The sequence below is a fragment of the Sinocyclocheilus grahami genome, unplaced genomic scaffold, assembly GCF_001515645.1.
Source record: "Sinocyclocheilus grahami isolate Dianchi unplaced genomic scaffold, SAMN03320097.WGS_v1.1 scaffold902.1, whole genome shotgun sequence".
Taxonomy (NCBI): domain Eukaryota; kingdom Metazoa; phylum Chordata; class Actinopteri; order Cypriniformes; family Cyprinidae; genus Sinocyclocheilus; species Sinocyclocheilus grahami.
This window is the reverse complement of record NW_015506081.1, coordinates 257,363-282,221: the sequence shown is the minus strand read 5'-3', so window position 1 is coordinate 282,221 and position 24,859 is coordinate 257,363. Positions and strand designations below refer to the sequence as shown.

The 24,859-nt window shown below is 41.3% G+C and overlaps 1 protein-coding gene across 1 annotated transcript in view; it reads left to right on the top strand.

The window, feature by feature from the left end:
* Positions 1 to 14,695, top strand: part of LOC107564031 (adhesion G-protein coupled receptor G2-like) — an 18,256-nt gene extending 3,561 nt beyond the window's left edge. The window contains exons 8-12 of the mRNA XM_016249023.1: positions 10,708 to 10,823; positions 10,895 to 11,160; positions 13,956 to 14,046; positions 14,116 to 14,399; positions 14,536 to 14,695. Coding sequence (XP_016104509.1) covers positions 10,708 to 10,823; positions 10,895 to 11,160; positions 13,956 to 14,046; positions 14,116 to 14,399; positions 14,536 to 14,672 — 894 coding nt within the window. The 3' untranslated portion in view covers positions 14,673 to 14,695. The remainder of the gene's footprint in view (positions 1 to 10,707; positions 10,824 to 10,894; positions 11,161 to 13,955; positions 14,047 to 14,115; positions 14,400 to 14,535) is intronic.
* The last annotated feature ends 10,164 nt before the right edge of the window (positions 14,696 to 24,859 follow it).

Sequence of the window (24,859 nt, the reverse complement as noted above, 5' to 3'; positions counted from 1 at the left end):
AAAAAAAAAAAAAAAAAAAAAAAAAAAAAATACCGTAAAACAAGAAACAAAGTACTGAGGTAATGCATCAAATTACATGACATTCAACAGATCATTATACAGTTTCACAAGTTTGAACATTTTTGTTGTTGATTTTTTCATGTCATAATTAAGTCACAAAGAAAATGATTTAAACTGGGTAATGTTGAGAAAAATTTACATTTATGAATATAATTTTTAGCCAATAAAATAAATACATTTCCTATATATTCTATGTTATGATTACAATGAGAAAAATAACATTTAAATTAGTCTAAATTAGATTTTGAAGCAAGGTATTTTTTGACAAGTCAGGCGAAAATTCAAAAAGGAGGCATTTGAAGAAAAGATGATCAATTGACTGATGATCGGTACTGACATTACAAAAATTACAATTCAAATGACCAAATTTAGATGTAATCTCATTTAGGGATGCACGATATTGGACTTTTGCCGATATATGACATGCCGATATTTTTCAACTCTTTTTGGCCGATAGCCGATGCCGATACCAACATATTACCTTGTGTTTGGAAACAACACCAAGTATCTCCTGTGTAGAAATTATAGGCAAATTATTTTTTATTATTTTTTACCAAGAACTTATTTGTTAGAATTAAATAAACAATAATGAAGATATTTTATATTGACAGTACATTGAAGATTTGAAAATAACTATAAATAAACTATATATCAATCGCTGCATTAATTTTTTCAGAAAGATGCAGTAGTAACCTTAACATTTGTAGATGGTATAAAGCAAAAGAGTTGTAAAAATTCTGAATATATTTTAGAGCTCATAATTTGTTTAAAAAAATATGTCATATTACACAATGAATAAATCAGTATAGGCTATATAAAATTATTTAATTTACAAGAGTCATGTTTGTGTTTTTTTTTATTCATGTAAGCTATAGCTTCTGACCTTTAAATCAAAACATACTTCGCTACATTTGGGGTAAAAAAGACATAATTATGTATTGTGCCAAGAAGGTTGCACTCTCTATTCGTTCACACAGGTAGACCAGCAGACTGGTAATTAATATTGCTATTTAAATATGACAGGCTCGTAACTCCTAAGACATGGGAAATACAGTTGCAAATGGACTTTGCTTTTTCATTTGAAATGTGGCAGTCACTGTGCGTTCGCGAAAGCGCAAATGCAAACGGTAATGCAGGATTTACAATTGCATTTGGATTATGTCACAATTTATACGTCCACATATGGAAAATGCAATTGAAAATACAATTTGCAATTCCTTTTGAAAATTGTCCGGAATATCGTTCCATACAACAGCTCCCCCTACGGAATTAAAACTCCTTACAGAACAGGCATTAGGACCCGGGAGAGGCTGCTGCCGTTGCACGTGGTGTTACTGTTTACTCTGTCATACACCCAATGCATCATTCTATACGTGCATTCTCAGTTTAAATGCAGGATACAAAGCAGTGAATCTAAACATCATTCAGGCAAAACTTTGCTTCAAAAATTAGTCACACTGCTGACCTGATCTAATCGCTAGCACACCCTGAGCACATGTGAGTTAAGGTAATCCTCTTATCGGCAAGACATATCGGCATAATTTAGCAAATCTAAATTATGGTCCGATAATATCGCACATTCCTAATCTCATTAGTGGGGTAAATATTATGCACGATTTTTAGGTGTAGTCCTTTAAATTTATTGGGGACACAAAATTTATAAGGGACGAGCCATGTTTTTTTCCAATTAATCTTCTCTATAAAAGAATTCCAAAAAAATTTCCCTCAGGGTAATTCGTTCCCTTTCAGTCGGTCACTCTCGACGTCACATCGGTGATGACCGACAAATTGGAATCTCGCCAGAGAGACCAATCCACTTCGAGTGTAACTAAACGAGCCGATGTACATTGGCATGCGATTATTGCATCCAGCTGCCGCTGATCACAGAGGCAGTAGGTGCACCGCATTCATTCATCCTTTCGTTTTGGAGCCGAGCGGTAGTGCATCACGGTGTTGCAAAGCAGAGAGCCAGCGAGTGCAGACGTTACGGCATGGCAGCGGTGGTCACGGTCGCACAGCCGGAACAGAAATCATCGTCGTGCAGACAGCCACACCAGGAGTGTGCGGTGGCCAGCTCCCCTGCGTGCTTCAGCACAAAGAGCATTTCTCTAAAAGAGCAACCACCCATGAAATTCTGGATGTGGTCGCTATCTGGAGCCTCGGGACGGTCACGATCGCTGTCTCACATGTCTGGGAGTTGAGCACGCTGAGCAAGCGTTCGTGTATGGTGCATGTTCTCTTTGTGGGGACATGACCGTCTCGGAGTTGCATGAAAGACTCCGTTTACGTCAAACGTGGCGGGGTCCCTATGCCTCTGCCGCGATCCAGTGTTCGTCTCGGCAACCGGGCGGCGCTGCGTCCGGTGGAGTCAGAGGTGATTTGAGGATCACGGTGACGACTTCCCCAGAGGGAGTTTGTCACCCCTCAAGCACTCCTCCGCCGGTGGAGCGGCCGGAGGGACGTTCTGGCCCCTTTACAGAGTGGAGGGAGCCGGCCGTTTCCTTCGGTTCGCCCCTTCGAGACCAGATGTCAATCGTTGAAACAGAGGGCGAGCTCTCTCTCTCCGGGGATGACGACCCAGCTGCGTTGCCCCCTTCGGGTATGACAGTGTTGTCCGAGCCAGACCCAGAGATGACAGCTATGCTTTCCCTATGCGAATCCTCCACTGCGTCCCGATCCTTCGAGCCTGGACAAGTGGTTTCTCGGTGGAGGTGCCATTCTTCCTGGAGGTGCATGAGGAGCTCACAAGGTCATGGAAGGCACCTTTTACTGCCCGAAATAAATCTTGTAGCTCCTCCGCTCTCACCACCCTCGATGGTGGAGCCGCTTTGGGGTACACAGGCATTCCTTCGGTGGAGCAGTCGGTGGCCATGCAACTGTGTCTGACGGGAGCTACCACTCTGCGGGGTGACCCGTGTCTCCCCTCACGGGCCTGTAAGTATTCGTCAGGCTTAACTGGCAGGGCTTACAGAGCTTGTGGGGAGGCGGCTTCTGCCCTCCACACCATGGCGTTGCTGCAGGTCCATCAGGCCAAAGCCCTGAATGACATGCACGAGGGTGGTCACGACCAGGCAGTTCTACATGAACTGCGTGCTGCGACGGACCTCCCGCTTCGAGCAACGAAGGTGACCGCACAGTCCCTGAGTCGTGCGATGTCCATGTTAGTGGTCCAGGAGCGCCATCTCTGGCTGTGTCTGGCCGACATGAAGGAGTATGATAAGGTACAGTTCCTGAATGCTCCCGTGTCTCAGACCGGCCTTTTCGGCGACGCTGTCGAGAGCTTCGCCCAGCAGTTCTCGGCGGCACAGAAGCAGACGGAGGCAATTAAACACATCCTGCACCAGAGGAAACCTGCTGCTTCCGTCCCGGCTGCAGACCCTCAGCCTGCTCGTCGCCGTGGGTGCCCACTGCGGCTGCCCCCGCTCCCACGCAGCAGCAGCCTTCCACAAGGCAGCGTCATGGATCTGGTCACATACCCCAAACCTGGAGGTAAGCGCAAGTGGAAGAGGCCGGGCGACCCAGAGATGGAGGAGACTGCTCGTCGGGAGATGGTGACCACACCACTCCCTCCCCCGGAGGAGGGCCGGGTGGAGAATCCTTTGTTTAATTTTGTTTTTGTTCCGACGCTGGCCCAGCATAAAAGAGCGGTTTCCTCAGTCTTTGGGTCTCAAGAGGAGGAGAGTTGTGAACTGTGCATCACAGGGTCACTTCCCCCCTCCTCTCTCGCCAGCGGGCAGCAGTGGGTTGACTCTAGGGGTGCCCAAGAGCACCCCTCCTGCCCATTTGTGGAACCAGGTAGGGGCTGTAGCATTCAAGTTCCCGCTTCATATCGTCACACGCCGGGCTGTCACAAGCCTCAAGCCGGGGCCCTGTGTTTTCTCCCGCACATGGAGGAATCAGGTGAGTGTTACACTTCACACCCAGACTCCACCCTCTGCCGTCACAGGCTAGGTCGACACAGGCCTCGGGTCGAGTCCCTGTGTTCCACCACGCTGCCCCACCGTGGGTACGTCAGTGGCTCCGTTGGTTCCTCTGGCACGTTCTCTCGTAGCCTGGTTAGCACTCCCCAGTCCATCTCGGTGGCTCCTGCAGGCCATCAGACTCGGCTACGCGATTCAGTTTGCCCGGCATCCCCCCAAGTTCAGGGGCATCCGGTTCACTTCAGTCAAGGCTGTCGATGCCCCTGTCTTGCTTGCGGAAATCGCAGTCCTGCTGGCGAAGGACCAGTCCCTCCAGCCAATATGAGGTCAGGGTTTTACAGCCCTTACTTTATTGTGGCCAAGAACAGTGGTGGGTTACGACCGATCTTGGATCTGCGAGTTTTGAACCGTGCGCTTCACAAGCTGCCGTTCAAGATGTTGACGCAGAAACGCATTTTCGAGTGCATTCGTCCCCAAGATTGGTTTGCAGCGGATCTAACTGAAGGACGCGTACTTTCATGTCTCAATCTTCCCGTGGCACAGGCCATTCCTGCGGTTCGCGTTCGAGGGTCAGGCATATCAGTACAAGGTCCTGCCCTTCGGGCTGTCCCTGTCGCCTCGCCTACAAGTTCTTTGTGCATTTTTCTTTTTTTCTACTTGTTACTTTGCACTTTTTGTTAGAAAATGTTTATTTACTATTTATTCAGGTTTTTTAAGGTATTTAATATTTTTATACTTAATTTCCATGATCTAAATATTCTTAAAATTAAAAGTTTGTTGTCATTTGGAAGTGTGTAGGCCTTCTTGCATTATTATGCTGTTACATTATGATTATTTATTCAGTGGCATAAAATGGTCTTTAAAATGACAATAATATCGCTTATCGCAATTATTATTGGGGCAATATATTGCACAACAAAAAGTTGTTATCATGACAGGCCTAGTGCTCAGACACCTCGGGTCAACTGGGAAAAGAGAAAACTCTTGCCAATGCAGAGGATCTCTTTTCTCGGCATGGAGTTGAATTCGGTCAGCCAAACAGCACTCCTCACCCAGGAACGTGCTCAGTCGGTGCTGAACTGCCTCAAGACTTTATCAGGCAGGACGGTGGTCCCACTGAAATTCTTTCAGAGGCTCCTGGGGCATATGGCTGCAGCTGCGGTGGTAGTTCCGCTCGGTCTGCTCCATATGAGACTGCTTCAGCACTGGCTCCACAGCCGAGTCCCGAGGTGGGGTTCAGATTACAACAGCCTGCCGCAGAACCTTCAGCCCGTGGTCAGATCCCTCGTTTCTTCGGGCAGGAGTGTCTTTAAAAAGAGGTATCATGGCATGCTGTGATATTCACGGATGCCTTGGCCACCGGCTGGGGGGCCACGTACAATGGGCACTCAGTCTCAGGGGTTTGGACGGGTCCCCAACTGTGTTGGCATATCAATTGCCTCGAGTTGCAAGCAGTACGCCTTGCCCTGAGCCGCCTCAGAGGGCACCTTCGGGGCAGGGACATTCTGGTCCACACGGACAACATTGTGACCATTGCGTATATCAACTGGCAAGGCGGTTTACGCTCCCGTCGCATGTCGCAACTCGCCCGCCACCTCCTCCTGTGGAGTCAGAAGCATCTGAGGTCCCTTTGTGCCATCCACATCCCGGGAGTGTTCAATCGGGCAGGAGAAAAGCTCGTGCAGATCAGAGGCGCGCAGTAAAGAAAGATACAAACAAACCCAGTGTTGATGATATGCTTTTCAGACTACATTTAACCTTGGCTTAATTTCAGCTATAAAGTTGGAATTATATTATCATTATAATGCGATTTGACTACTTTGATGTCTAGGACTTTATTAAAAGCTTATTTCAGACATGAAATTCTGCAAAAATAGTTTGTTTATGATAAAAAAAAAACACATTTTGGCATTAGAATAATCAGAAATCAGATCATCTGCAAAGTTTTAATTAGTTTACATGGTTATGATAACTAAAAATAACCTGCAGGGAACATTCTGGGAACGTTCCCTTTAGGTTATAAAAATAAAATAAAAAATAACCTACAGGGAATGTTCCCTTTAGGTTATACAAATAAAACCTAAAAATAACCTGCAGGGAATGTTCTGGGAAGATTCTCTTTAGGTTATAAAATTAAATCTAAAAATAACCTGCAGGGAATGTTCTGGGAAAGTTATCTTTAGATTATAAAATTCAACCTAAAAATAATCTGCAGGGAACGTTCCTAGAACGTTCTTATTTGGTTCCCAAAAAAATAACCAAATGGGAACATTAGGGGAACGTTCTGTGTTTGTTGGGCAAATAGAATCTGGTGAATTGGCACAATTCTTTACACAATTCACTTTTAAAGTATCCTTTTCTAAGCCTCCATCAGCTTTCTTTCGACATAGAACCTGTTTCTTCCAATGCTGATGTTTGTTTTTCCATAAAAAGTTAAACAATAAGCTAGTTATATGCTTACAAGTTTTATCATGGACAAATAATGAAATAGGCCTAAGTTTCGAAAAGTTTTTTTTGGCCCTGTATGATGTCATGAAGGGCGGGATTCTTTACGCGCACATCAACCAGGGGTGCGTTTCCCATACAACGACGTAACTCGCTGATTAACCACCATAGTACATGCATTGTTGTGGAAACTAACTAGTCAGTTACAACTGTTTCCCGAACATGGTCGCATCTCCGTCGCATGTACCACATTAGTTCAACAATTTAGGGCCGTTGTTAATGACGTCACACGCATGTGGTGGAGAAATAACTTCTGCTAATTAACTGATTTGAGATTTCTGAGATGCTGCTGTGTTCAACATGGCACCTGATGACTAATTTACTATGTTTTGTTGCCTGTCATTTTGCTTTGTTTGATGTTTGATTCATCACGGGTTCCCTCTTATGTCATACTCCGGGGTTCCCTTAGGCATTTATGCACAGGCACACTCTTCAAAAATGGTGCTTATTGAGAGTGTGGTTGCCTCTAAATTTAAATGGAAAAAAACTCAGACAAAGCCTTAGTTTGTTTATATGAAGAGGTTTTCTTTATTTGTATTTATTTATTTGATTTGGGATTTGTTTTAAAATTTTACTTAGTTTTGTTATTTGAAATATTTATATTTCACAAAGAAATGTGCAGCATTTTGTCTGAGAAATAATTAAAGGGGTCATATGATGCGATTTCAAGTTGTTCGTGAATAGATAAGATCCCTAAAGTTGCAAAAACTGAAGTCTCAAACCCAAAGAAATATTCTATTTAAAAGTTAAGACTCGTCCACGCCCTCCTAAAACGCCTCGTTCTAACACGCCCCCACAGGTCTACGTCACTGTGTGGGAAGATTTACATAATACCGCCCAAATGTTCAAGCAAAGAAAGAAGGCATAACTTTTATTCTTGCTGTAGTATTGTTATTGCTGCCGCCGCCATGTCGTGCAGACGCTGTGTTTCGTTGCGAAAGTGAAACAACTTTGTTTGGCCTTCCAAAAGAGGACACAACTAGAAATAAGTGGTTAAGTTTTATTTACAACACTGTTCCAGAACAGTTCAACCCAAATATTCGTGTGTGTGCAATGCATTTTATGGAGGACTGTTTCCTGAATCTGGGAGAGTAGACTACAATGCCGTCTGTTCTGACTCACAGCCTGTAAGTATGTTTTCATATTTAAAGAATTTGCCACTGACTTTTCAAACGTGAGTTTTGAGCAGTGTAGAGTAGCACTTGTTTGTCGTTTCTCCGATCACAAATGCAGACATGGTTTTATGTTTACACGGTATGATGCAATGCAACGCGTAAAAATACAGTATAAGTCATTATAATCTGTAATTATATCCCCACTGGATGCAACAAATGCCTAGTTTATAATGGGTTTTATTGTTTTTGTCTCGTCACACCGGGACACGGCCTCACAATATGGTAAGGGAGCGTAATATTTCTGTCACACGCTTGAGGTATTCGGCCAATCACAACGCATTGGATAGCTGGCCAATCACAGCACACCTCACTTTTCAGAACGATGAGCTTTGTATAAATCAACACATTTCAGAAAGGTGGGGCATAGAAGAGAACCAATAATGTACAGTATGTGGAAAATAAAGTGTTTTTTGAACCTTAAACCGCATAAACATTTCATTACACCAAATACACAAAATAATGTTATTTTTTAGCAATGTCATATGACCCCTGTAAAGGACACCTTTTCATTTACAATTTTTCTTGAATCTAATTTTTTTTTTAAATCGTGAGAAAAATCATATCGTGAAATCAGTACCGTAAATCATATTGCATCGTGAGTTTAGTGATTTGTTACCTCCTTACAGGCTGAATGAAAATGTAAATCCATTGTCTGACATTAGGTAGCACTTATAGAACAGCAGAAATAGAGATGTTTATATGGTAACCTCTGTAAACAAAGCAGTGCTGTGCTTATAAACACTGCTTGCCATCTAAACTTTTCTGAAGACAGTCAGTTCCCCCTTATGCAGTCATACATTCTTTCATATAATTTCCCTCAGCAGTCTGCCTTCAGTCATGTTTTCACACAAAACGGCTTGTTGCGGCTGCATTAGACTCTTAGTAACTTTGCTTAATGCTGTGCAGTATTTACCATGAGTTTTTCAAATATCGATAATCAAATATGGGTTTAATGATAATTAAAATTAGGGTTGGGTATCGTTTGGGGTTTTTTCGATACCGGTGCCAAATCTATACTTTTAAAATGTTTCCGGTGCCTAAATGGTGCCTGAACCGATACTTATTAAAAATAAATAAATAAAAATTCACCCAAAAATGATGGATTGGCCATTAGAATAGAAATAGAATAGAGTGCAAATGTTAGAGGGTCAAGTTTTTTAATAAAAAAAAAAAACAATAAGATAAAATTAGAAGTAGCATTAGAATAGAGAGTGCTAGAGTTAGAGGGTCAAATGAAGATGAAAGAGATGTGTTTTCAGCCGTTTCTTGAAAATATTAAGGACTCAGCTGCTTGGATTGAGCTGGGCAGGTCATTCCACCAGGAGGGAACAGTTAATGTAGAAGTCCATGAAAGTTTTATCATAGGTAGAATACAAAATGTTTCAATACAAGCATTTCAGTCAAATGTAATGTATGCAATATTTCAAACCTTTAACCCACTTGGGAAAATCAACCCATGGCAATAGTTTAAAAGTACCCCAATTCTGTGGAAAAACCACGGACTTGGCAACCCTGCATCCAACAAGAGCTACCGGAGTCAGCTTTGATTGATCACAGGTCGAGAATAGGGAGAGATGACTGACAAGAGCATGCTGGCGTATAGGCTCAACAGATCGTGAGCTCATTGACAAATATCTGATCTTGTAAGATGTGCTCCCTTTACACAGAGTGCGTGTGATCACGAAATCGAAAGTGAAAGTAAACAGCGCAAACGCTCATTCAAACATATTTAAATACTCCGCATCCTGAGAGCGGCTCCCTGATGCGCCAAAATTATACACAATATTAGAATGTTTAAAGGAGTGGACACGAAACTCGCGGGAGCGAAACACATGTTGCGGGAGCAGGCGGCAATGGTGGGATTAAGAAAACCCTGACATTTTAGGCAATTAAGAAATCCTGGCGGGACGCATTTTTGTAGGTCCAAAAAGAGGACATGTCTGGGGAAAAGAGGACGTATGGTCACCCTAACTTATTGCTGATCAATGTATTCTTTTTAAAGTAGCATATGGAACATATTTTCTGACTCATTCTGTGACAAGAATACTCATCAGATCACAAAAGGAAGCATTTGACTGGTGTTGTGGAGTAAAAAGGTTATAATTTTCTCTTTTGTTGGACAACAGGTTTAGAAATGTGAATACAAGGGAGGTTTAGCTTTAGGCATTTTAATTTAAGCATGTTTAGCTTAGTGAACGGAAGGCTACCTGCTGCCATCAGAGCAAGTGTAATTACTGCATTCACGCACTCCTCGATGCTCTCATTTCCCGAGTTGTGCTTTTAAGTCGGAATGTGAAAACAACATAGACACTCTTGTTACTACAAAGATGTGTTGGATTTGTATTATTAGACCTTTCCGACTTCACGTGCATTTTCTCAGTCGGGATATTATTTTTCATGTGCGGTGCCAGTGATGATGATGCTTACGTCCGTTTCGGAGAACCAGAGGACAAATATTTCAATCGATCTCTCAGGCATGGCACCGAAATGAGGCACCGAAATCTGCTTTCGGATTCAGTTCTAGTACATATCGGTTACATAGGTACCGGTGTTGTGCCGAATTCGGCACCCCTGCCAGATTATGCCCCCCCTCGTTGAAGTCGCTACCTGATTGCCAAATCCCAACCCCACCCCTAATCCTAACCCCTACCCCACACCTACTCCTAAACCTACCAATACTAGGGGGTGCATAATCTGGCAGGGTACAAATTTCGGCACTACACCCGGTGCCATATTGGTACCGGGTTTCGGTACCCAACCCTAGTTAAAATACGAAACGGGATAGTAAAAATAAACTCAAGGCTGACATGTCAAGTATGTCTTGGCGAGCTACCTCCAATCAGGTAGCTCGCAAGCGACGTGTTGGAGACCCCTGACTTACACTTTCATATTTCAGGTTTCATTTAAAGACCCCATTAAATCAATATCAGAGTATTTTAGTCCACGGATACATGCTAGTGAATGCATAACAGATGACAAAAGAAACTTTCAAAAATCTTATTCTTAGTAAAAACGTGCATTTTGTTCTCTTTTCTCCAATTCCTCAGTCTCTGACAGATGAAAACAACACAGAGCTGGAATCATTGACCTTAATTTCTTATATTGGCTGCGGCATCTCCATGTTTTTTATGGCCATCGCTTTATTCATGCATTTCCTGCTACGGTAGTGTATCATACAGTATAACATAAATATTAGTTTATGTTGCAAAAACAGTTTTTTGTTTGTTTTAATAGGAAAGCCAAATCAAATCAGGCCACGAAGATCTTGATGAACATGTTTGTGGCTTTGTGTCTACTGAATGCCTCGTTTTTGTCAAACGAGAGTGTTGCTAACACAAAAGACAATGCTGCGTGCGTCTTCATAGCGCTGGTGCTGCATTACTCCATGCTGGCCTCATTCACCTGGTTCTTCATTCAAGCTCTTCATATGTACTTATGGCTCATCAGACAGAACGTCACCATCACAAACTACATGAGGAAGATCACCGTGTTGGGCTGGGGTGAGATAGAGCAACAAAACATCTATTAAAATAAACCTGTTTCAAACCATCTAGTCCAATTGTAAGTTCCACCGAAAAATAAAATATATTGCACTCAAGTCATATGAACTACAGTCATCATGGTAATTTTATGGTATATAAAATGTTTGGTGTTTTTTGAGGAAGTTTTAGTATTTCTAAATACAGTTTGTCATTTTTTGTAAATATGTCTGTAACGCTTGTTGCTTGGTAGAGGAGGAAGAGCGCATGACGAAGACAAGATTCAATAATAATCCATTTAATAGTAATCCAAGAGGAAGGGTAACAAGCTCACAACAACATCAGACAAACATCAACATTACCGGACAAGCAAGAACAGAAAGGGAGCAACTTAAATACATAAATTTACAACTTAAATACACAGACCAAACAAAGATGATTAACAAGCACAGGTGGACAGAATGAGCTAAATCAAGGAAGACATAAACTAGGTCAAAGGAAACATGAGGGAAGAAAACAAACTAAAAGTCCATGATGGTGAAAGAACTCCCCCCTCCCGGAAGGGGCGACCTCACGCCGTAGCAGGACAAAGGAGGGAGGGAGGGGGTTTGGGAGGAGAAAGAGGCAGTGGCAAAGGACATGAAGAGAGGCAGGCAGATAACCAGGGCGGCGACGATTGAGAAGCCAGGGAGAAAACAGAAGGGACCAGGGAGGATCTGATAGAGGGAGGAACCAAGGAGGAATCAGGAAGGACCATGGTGGATCAGATGGAGGGAGGATAGAGACAGGAGGGACTTGGAGCAGGAGGAGGAGCCAGGTGAGACCCAGACCGCAGCCAGGAGGAACCTTGGTGGAGGAAGGGCTGATAACTCCAGGGGGGCGACCAACAGCGGCGAAGCAGGTAGGAGAGGAGCCTGGGGCAGAAACGGAGAGCCATAGAGCCAGGGCGATGGGGAGGATGGGCCAAGGCGGAGCAGATGACTCAGGTGACCGAGGCGTAGGCGGGGATCCAGAAGGCCGTGATGGAGCCGAAGTGACAGAGGACCAAGGTGGAGCTGGAGGGAGGGAGGATCCCAACGGAGCCGGTGGGACGGATCGACGAGGCACAGCCGGAGGAGTGGAGTCCTGAGGCGATGGCGGGTCGGCGACTGACCAAGGCGGAGCCGGAGGGACGAGGGAGCCCGACAGAGCTGGTGGACTGACGGGCCACAGTAGAGAGGAGGGAGCTAGGAGCCATGGTGGAGCCGCTGGGTCAACGGGCCGAGGCGGAGTCTGAGACTCTGAGGCTGGAGGCAGAGACAAGGGATCCTCCAGCCACGATGTCGATGGAGACAGGCAGACCCACGGCAAACCCACATCCCAGATGGTAGGCTGAGGGTGAGCTGAGGGGCTGATAGGGGACAGCGGAGGTGGTGGTGAGGTCTGATGAAGAGGTGGTGGGAGAGGGAGGCTGGGTGGGAGATTTCCAGGAAAAGTCTGGTTTGGTCCTCGAGGGCAAGCTTCCCCTGCTCCAGCAGGAGGAGGAGGAATTCGGGGCGATCCATAAGAAAACCAAAAGAAATACTTGCAAAAACAGAAAATAAATGAGGATAGAAATGCCGCTCAACTTTTCTTTTTGTGGTCCGGTATTCTGTAATGCTTGTTGCTGGGTAGAAGAGAAAGAGCGCACGACAAAGACGAAGATTCAATAATAATCCATTTAATAGTAATCCAAGAGGAAGGGTAACACAAGCTTACAACAACATCAAACAAACATCAACAGTACCGGACAAGGAAGAACTGAAAGGGAGCAAATTAAATACACAGACCAAATGAAGATAATTAACAAATACAGGTGAACAGAATGAGCTAAATCAAGGGAGACAGAAACTAGGTCAAAGGAAACATGAGGGAAGAAACTAAAAGGCCATGATGGTGACAATGTCTACATAGATTTGATAAATTTTTATTTTAGTTTTATTTGATCTTTTAGTTATTTTAGTTATTTAGTTAGGGTGTGTTCACACTTGTCATGTTTGGTTTGATAAAACAAACTCTGGTGCGATTGCTCTGTTAGTGCGGTTCGTTTGAATAAGTGTGAACACTGTTATCCGAACCCTGGTGCGCACCAAACAAGCGGACCAAGACCCATCTTTTTTTGCTTTCAAACAAACTCTGGTGCGGTTCGAATGAAATATGAACGCAACACGGACTAAATACTTCTAAAAGACCCATAAACAGGAAGTAATGACAAGATGCGATGCTATGCGACATTATTTGACGACGCAGAACGAGAGGTGCATCTAAAACAAAATGAGCCGAGGGCAAACGTGGAGCAATGAGGAGGTAAAGTGCCTTTTATGAGCTCTCCGTGAGTTTGCAGGTGGTGAAAATAAAATCATAAATACATGCAACAATGAGCACGCAGTCCAGCAGATGGCATTAGGCGTGTTCGACTTAAAGCGGCGCTGCGCAGACCGATCGGTAAATGGGAACTTTGATGCCATACATGATCGGTCTGCGCACCACTTTAAGTCTAACACAGCTTTTGTTTGGGGTGTTCGGTGAGTTCTGTCACGAAATATACGTTATTCAACCCGACCAATAAGGTTGTGAATGTATCACTATGCCTGTCAAAAATGCCAGTGTGAACGCTAAGCGGACCAGGACCAAACGTATAATTTTCTTTTTTGGTCAGGACCAAACAAACCAAGAGAACCGAACTACAAGTGTGAAGGCACCCTTAAAGTAGTAACAAAAATTACTTATTAATTTATTCATTATTTTTTATATGTTTAATTTTAACTATAATAACCCTTGTCTCTGTGTGTTTTCAGCGTTTCCCGCTCCAATAGTCATAGCTATTGCTTCTGTAGGAGAATATAAAACACTGATCCTAAAAACAACGTCTGGAAAAATTTCACGAATGTAAGTTCTGTAAATTTAAATGTCTACTGATTGTCTTATTAATTATACTTCATTCTTTTCTAATTACAGGTGCTGGATTACAAATCCCGTCATTCACTACGCAGTGAACATCGGCTACTACGCTTTAGTTTTCATCTTCACGACAGGAATCTTCATCACTATCTTAACTAGGATTGTCCAGGCCAGACGCATGAGAGCAACTGACGGCAAGAGAAAGACGTTCAGAAAGCAGCTGATGATGGTGTTGAGTTTGTTCCTGCTCTTCGGTCTGACGTGGTCTGTGGCGTTCTTCAGTTATGGACCGATGCGCATTCCCTCATATTACATATTCACTGTGCTGAACTCATTACAGGGTGAGAAACAATCACATGCATCGATACATTTAGTTTAGCAGAACACTTCTATTTTTTCCTGCAGATTTCAGCTAATAATTAGAGCTAAGGATGTTTTAAATTATTTATTATTTAATTTCTCTCATTCTTTTTTCAGGGTTCTTCCTCTTCCTGTATTACTACCACATTCACAATGACGTCGCAGGTCATTTCTCAGATGATCCAGAAAGCACCGAATCCACTACAACCATCGCTCAATCCAGCATTACTGCTGTGGAAAATATTTATAACTAGCATAATTAGGATAGAAGGTCTTCTATGTCTCAGACTTTCTTAGACTGATTTCTTAAACTGATCTGTCGTTGTTTGAGGGGAAACTGTGTATTCTCACCAAAATCAAGCTCAAAAACAACAAAGACATAAAGTCACTTATGAACAAGAAAGAACTGTTTAAAATGATCCATGCACATAATAACCCTAAAAATCAATTTTAGTGAAAAAACTCTAAATAATTGACTGACATTTGACTGCTCAGCTGAGCGATCCTCTAAAACACGGCGGTTGATGTGTTTCAGAATTAGTCTCATGGACAGCCTGGAGATCAGGTCATCCACGTTGCCAGAGTAGATGCTTTCAGGGATTGCACAGACCACCGAGTCACTTGTCAAAAAGTGGCATGTGTCGTGGATCTCTGAGACACCGATTATTTGTGCTTCGGTTTCTTGGACCTGCCCCTCATCAATCTGTAAGTTTTACAAAAAAAAACAAAATAAATAAAATAAAATTAGTACTGGAAGTGTCAAGTGTCACACTGCATCCCAATTCACCTGCTTATACTATGCCCCAAAAGTATGTACTCTTTTTGTGAACAAAGTACATACTTTAGAGTGTGTAGTAGAAGAGCTGGCAAGGTTTGGGATACACTACTTTGTCTTTAATGGAGCGCTCTGCTGCTTAGTTACGTGCACCCTGATACCGTTTAAAGTGCGTAATGCAGGTTAGAGTCCCAGTGAGTCAATGTATAGAAAATGTATATTTTCTTTAAACAAGGTGTCCACGGGGTCTTAAAAAGTATTAAAAGTTGATAAATCAATTTAGAGAAAATTAAGGCCCTTAAGTATTAAAAAGTCTTAAATGCCATTTTCCAAGGTATTAAATTTTGTATCATCTTTTCATTATGTATATTTGTCCGAATAGTGGGGTGTAATTTATATATGTAATCCCGCAAGATTTGACGTTTTGGCTCCTGCAAACATTTTAATATTGTATATAATTTTCACGCATCAGGGCGCCGCTATCAATATGTGGGGTATTTAAATCCCTTTTGAATGAGCGCTCGCAGTCGTAGTTTACTTTCGATTTCGCGATCGCACGCGCACGGTGTAAAGGGAGCACATCTTACAATAAAAGATATTTGTCAATGAGCTCGGGATCTGTTGAGGAGCAAATCCTCCAACATCTTGTCAGTTATCTCTCCTTACTTTTGACCCGTGATCAGTCAAATCTGACTTCTGCAGCTCGTGTTGGATGCAGGGTTGTTGTTGTATTTTTCCACGAAATTGGGCTGCTTTTAAACTGTTGCCATGGGTTGATTTTCCCCAGTGGGTTAAAGGTTTGAAATGTTGCATAAATTACATTTGGTTGAAATGCTTGTACTGAAACATTTTGCATTCTACCTGTAATAAAACTGTGCTAAATGTTTTTGGGCCACACTAGTAGGAAGAATTTGAGTGGTGTTTATGATAAATGTGCATAACAGTGACTGTAAAATATGTATTTTAGGGATGGAAATGACATTTTTATATTTGGGACATGGTAATTGCACTACTTTTTTTACTGGCATGGGCTTGGGATGCACAGTTAAAATGATGTAATAGTTGTGATCATTATTTTACCTTCCATAATCATTCAGACATGATCAGGTTCAGTACTGAGACACTGTCAAGTCTGCATCAAATCAAGCACTCTGTAATCACAGGTAAACTGATCAGTCAGGTGTTTGTCATGAGAAGTGATCCACAAAAGAGCTATGGTTTGAGTTGATGTGACAAATACATCTTTTGAATATACTGTGTGAACTCATTGCCCCGTTAGCTCAGAAAACTTTATTTTCCCTCCTCAATAAGTTTTGTCAGTTGTTTTGTTTATTGTTCTAATTCTTGTATCTTGGGTTGCATTGGTTATTCACTCAATTCATTCTCTTGTGCTTCGTTCCCCACTTCTGAATTATGTTGTATTGATAATGAGTTATCACAAAGTAGGTCTCGTCAATAAATGAGTACAAAACAGCGTTTCCTAGCACCTGTCGCTTACTGATTGTTTGCAATGATAAATATGAGCGTAGTTTGTCTGTTAATATCACATGCACTTTTTTTGTTTGTAGTTTTATTAGTTTGTTACTCAGACACAGGCAGTGCGCTGCATGAGACAAAAAGTAATATAGCCAAAACAACCGCATATCCGCTCTTTAGTGTAGATGCTTGTTGATTTTATCAGACGATAAATGAGAGTGACTCCTGGTTAACATTAAAAGGGGTCGTGTTTAGTCACTATTTAGTGTGGTATTTTTTGACAGAATGCCCTATTTTACTGTCATGAGTGAATATTAAGTCAATATACTGCAGTATTTCCTCTCTCAATCAGTAGAAAATATGGTCATGCATGAGAAAAAAAAAATACTGTCATGTACCGTGAAACTGATATAATTTTGAAAAATACCGTGATATAAAGTTGTGGTCATACCGCCCAGCACTATCAGTATTTTCTTTTCTTTTTTTCTTTTTTAAATAAGAATTAATTATCTTGTTCAGCCTGACACCCTTATCTTTTTTTTAAAAAAAATAATGAGTTGTAAACTCATGTCTGCTTTGCTGAACATTTAAATACATTTTAAGGACTGGGCATCTTGAATGTTGTTTTTGTGTAAGACCACTGGCAAAAGTTCCTTGCGTTTAAGGGCCAGGTTTTCTAACAGTGCCCAGCACAAACCCTCTTTTGGCATTACAAACTTACAGAATTTACAAAAGGCACACAGTGGAAAAATTAGCACTTTTTGGAGATGTTTTAGTTCTTTGTTAGAATAAAATGCACATTAGGCCAATTGAGTTTAAGATTACCATAGTACAAATCTTTTCAGCCTGCTATCTAGTCCCTGTATCAAGAAGTCAATTAATCATCTAGAGAGCGAAAATGTAATGTCTTTTGTGATTTATAACAGACAACTGATGATAGCAGCTCTATATGTTACTCAAGTAACATGAACATTTTAAAAAAATTAGCAGGAGGAGCATTGAACAAATGAAGATTGTGCAAAACCTTGGCTCTGAATCAGAGCTGGATTTGGCCACTCCCCGGATGAAAAGCATATCTGCACTTTCATCATCAATTTCATTTTGTATCGGCTCTACTGAATTGTTCATAGCACTTTTTGATTTTGTCTCAATCACCTCATTGAAAAGTCCCTTCACAAGCAGTAGACAAGCACATTTTTTATGGTATGAGAAAGTACAGCAGTCACATACACTTGTCACAATACATGGTTTTGATGCTGCTCTTCCAAATAAGCTTTCAACCTCTATTGCAGAAATGCTATACTTATTCCTTAGAATAAATTTTTTGGCATGGGCCTGCAGTTGTGTGTCCATGTCTGGAAAAGTCTCAGCACCACTACAAGTGAGAAGACTTAATAAAAAGAGATGCTTACACGTATGTCCCCTTGTACCAGCTACACAACTGCAGAACTGTTCTGCAGGACACACAGTAAACGACATGTGGATTATTCTCAGATGGAACATTGTATATATATATGTTTCTGTTGAAGCTATGGTCATTTTCATGGCCCATCCATTCTCTAGCATCCTCTCAGCAGATTTCTTTATTTCTTCCATTTTACATTCCAGAGGGTTATTGACCCTCCCAACAGACTGCAAATCCTGTATTATATTGAAGTACTTGTCAGTCTTGTTCAGCAGCACATCAATCAGATGATCCAATCCACAATTTCGGATGCCACAGAGGAATTGGTATTTTAAATGGTGGAAGAAACTATAAGGGGGGACAACATACAGAGAAAGTGTAACAATAAGATGGGACAAAGGTCAAGATCCAATTTGAGGCAACACCAATTTATTACATTTAAGACATTAGCAAAAAGAACAGGTTAACTTAATCTGAAAATGGAATCAACAATTTTTGGGTGGTTTTATCTGAAAAATGACAAAGAAATGAACTGGATTATAAAAAAAACTTTTTATTATGAACATTATTGGAACAGAACATTTTCAAAATAATTTAATCTTAGCATCAACCTTTTTGGAACTGAATATTTTTCAAAACATTTTAACATCAATTTTATTCACAGGTAATTTTCCTGCCACCTCCACCCACACTGTCTGGGGCATATTTTAAACAAAAGGCGATGACCGCTGCAATATTTGCCTCCGTCTCCTTTGTTGTTCTCTTGACACTCTCTGTAACAAATATTTGAAAATGAAAAGTTATGAGAAATATAGGATATGATGCACTACAGTATGCATTGAATCAACCCTGAATGTCACAGTGATGTGACACTAATATTTTTATTATTTATTTATTTTTTACCCGTGACAACAGTGTACAGATTGAGCTTGGTGAAGGCAAGCTTCCCCTTCCCCTCCTTCATATTGAAACGGGTCATGACCTCATTTGTCATCAACCTGTGGATACAAGAGTAATGCCCAAATAATTCATTATACATGATGCATTAGGAGCCAGTTGTTATAGTTTGTGTTAGGTTCATCATGTCAACCTGGTTATAGTACCAGGTATAGTATATAGGTATAGTACCAAGTATAATTATGACAAATAATTAATTTGATATTTAATCTATTCCAATCTATACATATAGTACTACTTTATTCTTTTCCTTTTTTGAGTCTTCAGAACAGTAATGGTTTAAATCTAAAAATTACAGGGGTACAAAAATTACAGTCATGTTTGAATTATTTGTTCAGTATTTGTTAATAACAGTAGGCCTGGTAGGTACCAGTAGCAGTACACCTATTATATTTTATTACTTACTTCTTGTACTGCTGTTGATACAACTATCTCCAGCTGAGTGTCAGAAACTTCCCGTCTCAGATGATGACTGGCGCAAAATCGTCTTACACTCCTCGCCGAACAACCTCGCCTGACACCAAGTTGAGACAGGTGCTCTGCAATGTCCATGTGTGTTTTGTGTCAGAAATCACCTCCCTGTATGGTTCCAGAGACATGGCGCTTCTCATTCAACAAAGCGGGAAAAACAATTTCCGGGTTCTAATTTGGCCTTAGAAAACCGGTGAAATCGACATTTTTTCCATATCAATTTTTTTATGATTTAAATGTTTGATAAAGGTGCAAAAAGTCAAACAAAAATCTGAAAATACATCAATATTTATTTTTTTGCGCAGCATTTGGTGTGTACAGTTCGAATTTAAAATTTGGTATTCAACATAGCATTTTAAAAATATGACAACCGTAGTTTTTCATTTATGGGTTAAAAAAGGAAAAAGGAATGGACGCAAAAGTACACGGACCGATAACAGATTTAAATTGTGGGCAAATAAGGGAATTACTTCTTTTTGCACCATCATTGCGAAAGGTTAAATTTGACATTTTCAACTGTTAAAAGGAAAAAAAAATTCTCGAAAATCAGGATTTCTACAGATACCTCCAGGTTCGAAATTATTATGATAAAAAATAAAAAAGGAAAACTTGAAGATAATTTGAATCCATTGTTAGACCTACTTAGAAGGCACACACATCAGGTATTAGGTATAAAACAGTTTCCCATATATGCAGGAGTTTGGAAAATATGAAAACACACTCTACAACTCATATCAAAGAGAAATTGAGGACAGAATGTGGAATAATCTTTACTGACGTAGAGTGGTCTAATATATGGAAATTTCAATGGAAATCAACTAGTTCATTAAATTGGAAGGAATACTGTTGGAAAAACATTATATATTTTAAAACTCCTGTACAAACAGTCATATACAGTAATATCTCTTCAAATTGTTGGCGAAACAGTGGATGTAATGATGCAAACCATTATCATATATTTTGGGCATATACTCCGGCGTGGCAGCCATCTTGGCCGGGGAATCAGGCGTGGCGGCCATTGCCTTGTCCAAATACCCACACTTGCGGTCTTGGCCACTTGAGAGCGCGTGCGCGCAACAGGAAGTAAGTGCCCAAGACTGTCCCAGGTCTTAAAAACGGCAAAGCGCAGTGCCCTTAAAGCACACTATCTCTAATACTGCTCCGGAGCGCTATTCGAGGCTTAGTGTATCCCATCATGCATCATGTTCTGGAAATAAATCGTGAGACTTTTTGCCGAGATCTTGCGAGAGGTCACGGAAACCTTTCCAATGCAAGTTAAATATTAATTATAATAATAAGATATTATATATAATTTGGCAGTAAAACAAAGTGCTACACATTTTATTGCTGCAAAGATTAGTATATTTAATTGTGTACAACATTTGCAACTGCTTTTTATCACTTAATTAAATTGTGTCATCTATTATAGGGACTACTGATCAGACATTTAGAAGTTGATTTTAAAATGTATTAAAAATAATAATACTAGTGTTGTAAAAACGCAAGTGTTTACAGAATTTTGTGTCCCATCAGGTAATGAAATGTTGTACACACATTTGTGGTCTTCATGCTCACTTGAACACTTGGGCCAAATACAGGAAATATGTCATATTAGTAGTCAAGTGGTCAAGTGCAAAGACCGCTATATAGTAGAGGAAAAACAGTAGGCGAGCGAATAAGTATGTCCGAATCCTCAGTATTCATAAAAGAGTAGTCGAGAATTACCTGAGTGACGTACTCATTCTCGCGAGATTCGGACGTGCGTCTAGTTAAAGTGCATCCGAATATGCCTACTTACCTACAATATAGTCGGAGAAAAGAGTATGTGAAAAAAGTAGTATGTCCGAAAAAGGGTAGGCGAGAAATCCCTGGATGTCCTACTGCTCCAGATTCTGAAGTGCTCATCGATGGATACTTTTCAATCCCAGAAGCCCACGGGAGAGATTACATCATCGTCGAACGTGAAGGAGAACAGAGACGAGGGTGTTTACAAATGTGAGTATTACAAATCAAATACAGGGTTCCCTTTCAGTCGGTCACTCTCGACGTCACGTCGGAGGACCGACGAATTGGGATCTCGCTTAGAGGGACCAATCTACTTCGAGTATAAACTAAACGAGCCAATGCACATTGGCATGTGATTATTGCATCCAGCTGCTGCTGATCACAGCGTGAGTATAAGTAGGCAGCAGGTGCAGCGCTTTTTGCTTTGGAGCCGAGCGATCACATCGTTCCGCTCCTGACTACTCTACTGAGAGAAGAAGACTGAACAAGTTCAGCGCACTCTTGGAGAGCTCTTCCTGTTGGCAGACGGCGCTTCAGCGGTGGTGGTTTCCCGTGTCGAGTGGGTTGCACACATCAGGCTGCACTACCCCGTTTGTGTTGCAGATGATCATCTCCCCTGTGCGCCTCAGCACACTAAAATAGCTTTTTCCCCTAAAAGAGCAATTTCAGGTGCGTCTTTTTAAAGATGACGTTGCGTGGCATACTTGACGTTACGTCTTTATAAAGACGATGTGGGTCTTGCTATAGACAGCGTATCATCCGGGTGTTTCTGGATGCGGTCTTTACCTGGTGCTGGGTGATGGTCACGATCGCTGCCTCACGTGCCTGGGCATGAAGCACACTGAGGTGGCGTTTGTGGATGAGTCATCTTCTCATTGCGGGAAGCTGATCATCTCGGGAAGAAGAAGCGACAGAGACCAGCGACGTGGAAAGGAAGGTCAGCTGCAGGTGACTCAAGGGAGGTTCGGCAACACTGGGCTGTGACCGGTTCGTTGATGGAAGGAAGTAGTGTAGTTTCCGGAAGTGATTCGGAGATGGAAGATGAAGCGTTTGGCGGGGAAGGTAGTGGTGGGAGGAATTTAAACTGGTCAGTGGTGGAAAAACGAAAAAGGAAAAAGAAGAGTTGGCGTGAGATCTCAGGAACTGATAGTGATAAGGAGCAGTGTAATATAAGAAAAAGGAAGGAAGAATATCAGGTAATGTTGACGTTTGCATCTGGTGCTGTTGGTGTAATCAATCCATTGAAAATTACCAAAGCTATAAAGGAATCGATTGGACAGATCGAATGCGCGAAAAATTTGAGGGATGGTAAGTTACTGATAATATGTAAGGATAGTAGTCAACAAAAGGCAGCGCTCTGACTAAAAACATTGCTTGGTCAGAAGGTTACATGCTCAGTGATGGAAAGAAGTGGGTAAGAGGAGTAATATATGGTGTACCGACTGATATGTCTGTTGAAACGATCCAAGGAGGAGTAAAAGGTGCTGTGGTGAAAGAGGTGAAACGGCTTAAGTGTGTTAGGAACAAAGAAAGGGTTGACAGCCTTCCGGTTATGCTGCATTTTGAGGATAAAATGCCTGAAAGAGTATACATTGGATTTCTTAGTTATGCAGTTAGAGAATACATCCCTCCGCCACTGAGGTGCTACAATTGTCAGAAGTATGGAGGTTACAGTGCAGGTTATGGGGGATGTCAATACAGGAAAGAAGCTGCGAAAGTTCAAAATGTGAGAGCGACAGAAGGTCTGACTTATGCAGAGGCTCTCAAAAAGGTTCAGATGTCAAAATCTAAAAGTGATGAAAGAATGGAACGGAATCTTCCAATTAATGAATTTGACCATAGAAGAGGAGCTATGAATGGAAAAAGTTTTTGGGCCAATGCAATATTTTTGTGAGCAAACATAAATGTTTTTTGAAAGAGTGCAATACTTTTGCGAGAGAATGCAAATGTTTCATGAAAAGTGTAAATATTCTTGGGGAAACAATACTTTTGCGAGAAAGTGCAACGTTTCTTGAGGAAATGCAAGATTTTTGTTAGTAAACAATACTCTTGCGAGAGAACAAATGTTTTGCAAGAAAACGCAAAGTTTCTCCAGGGAATGCAATATTTTTAAACAACCATGTGATAATGCCTATTTTTATATAATCAAATTAATTAAGTACTTTAAATGTGAATGGGGCTCCATTTCATGCAACAGTCTTTTTATTTGTAACTTCACAGGAAAACTTCATTTACAAGGCAGCGATTTCGTATTAATTTTTACATTGTGAATCATGCTGCATAAGCAGATATCATGAAAACGTACAAATTGGAAAGTATGAACTCATACAAATTAGCCACCAAGTCGCCAAAACATAAAAAGTTACGAATTGCCATGAGATTGTGTTGGGAGCAGTGACACTGGCTGATCAGGTGTCTTGAAAACAATGAACAGAAATAGACATTTACATTTATTTATTTATTTATTTATCGGATGCTTTATTTCCCCAAAGCTACTCATAAGTGAGGAACATCACAAAGTTTCCCCCAAAGTGATTGTCATTTCTTTACAAAGAAAACATGTGATCTTCATATTTCACTTACAGTAGCACATGTTTCTTGGAAAGAAACGAGTGAATTATTTCCTGCTGTTCATCTCATTATTAGCTGAACATCTCAGTGCATCCCTGCAAGAGTCATAAGAACTTGATCTCCATCTCATAGATCTCCAAAACAGCTCTTCTTGGATTCTCCAGGGTCTGAGGAAACGGTAGAGTCAGCAAATAATAAATGAAAAGAAACGTTGGAGAAACATTTCAGCCGGAGGTGAAATGGTTCATTATGTGAAGTGTCCCAGAGAGTCATATAATTGCTGCGTAATAACGGCTGACTCTAAACCAATCCGTCAGACGCTCCCTCAGGAATAACTAGCAGCTCAACGAGACAAAGGAAGGGAACCGCACTAACTAGACAAGAATCAGAATCAACACAATGTTTGCGGAAATCAGAGCTGGAGCCAGAGACGCTCGGGAGACCATGTGGGAAACATGACTGAGGAGTTGATTCTGACGAGAGTTCAGACTGAGGATCGCTTCAATCCTTCAACTAGAAGAACTTTCTGTCCTCTGTAGAGATCCTGTAGGATCAGAGTTAAAGATTTCTTTGTTAAACAGTCATTGCTGTTTTAAAGAACTGCTTGAATTAAACGTTTACAATTATTAATGAATTAAACTTTTAAAATAAAAATTGTGTGAATTAAACTTTTTCATTGTTTCTCTTTAAAGGGGTCATATGATGCGATTTAAATTGTTCCTTTCTCTTTGGAGTGTTACAAGCTCTTGGTGCATAAAGAAGATCTGTAAAGTTGCAAAGACTAAAGTCACAAATCCAAAGAGATATTCTTTATAAAAGTTAAGAGTCAGCCACGCCCCCCTAAAACGCCTCGTTCTAACACGCCCCCACATGTCTACATCACTATGTGGGAAGATTTGCATAACGCCGCCCAGATCTTCACACAAAGAAAGAAGGCGTAACTTTTACTCTTGCTGTAGTATTGTTGACGCTGCAGCCATGTCGTCAAGGCGCTGTGTTTC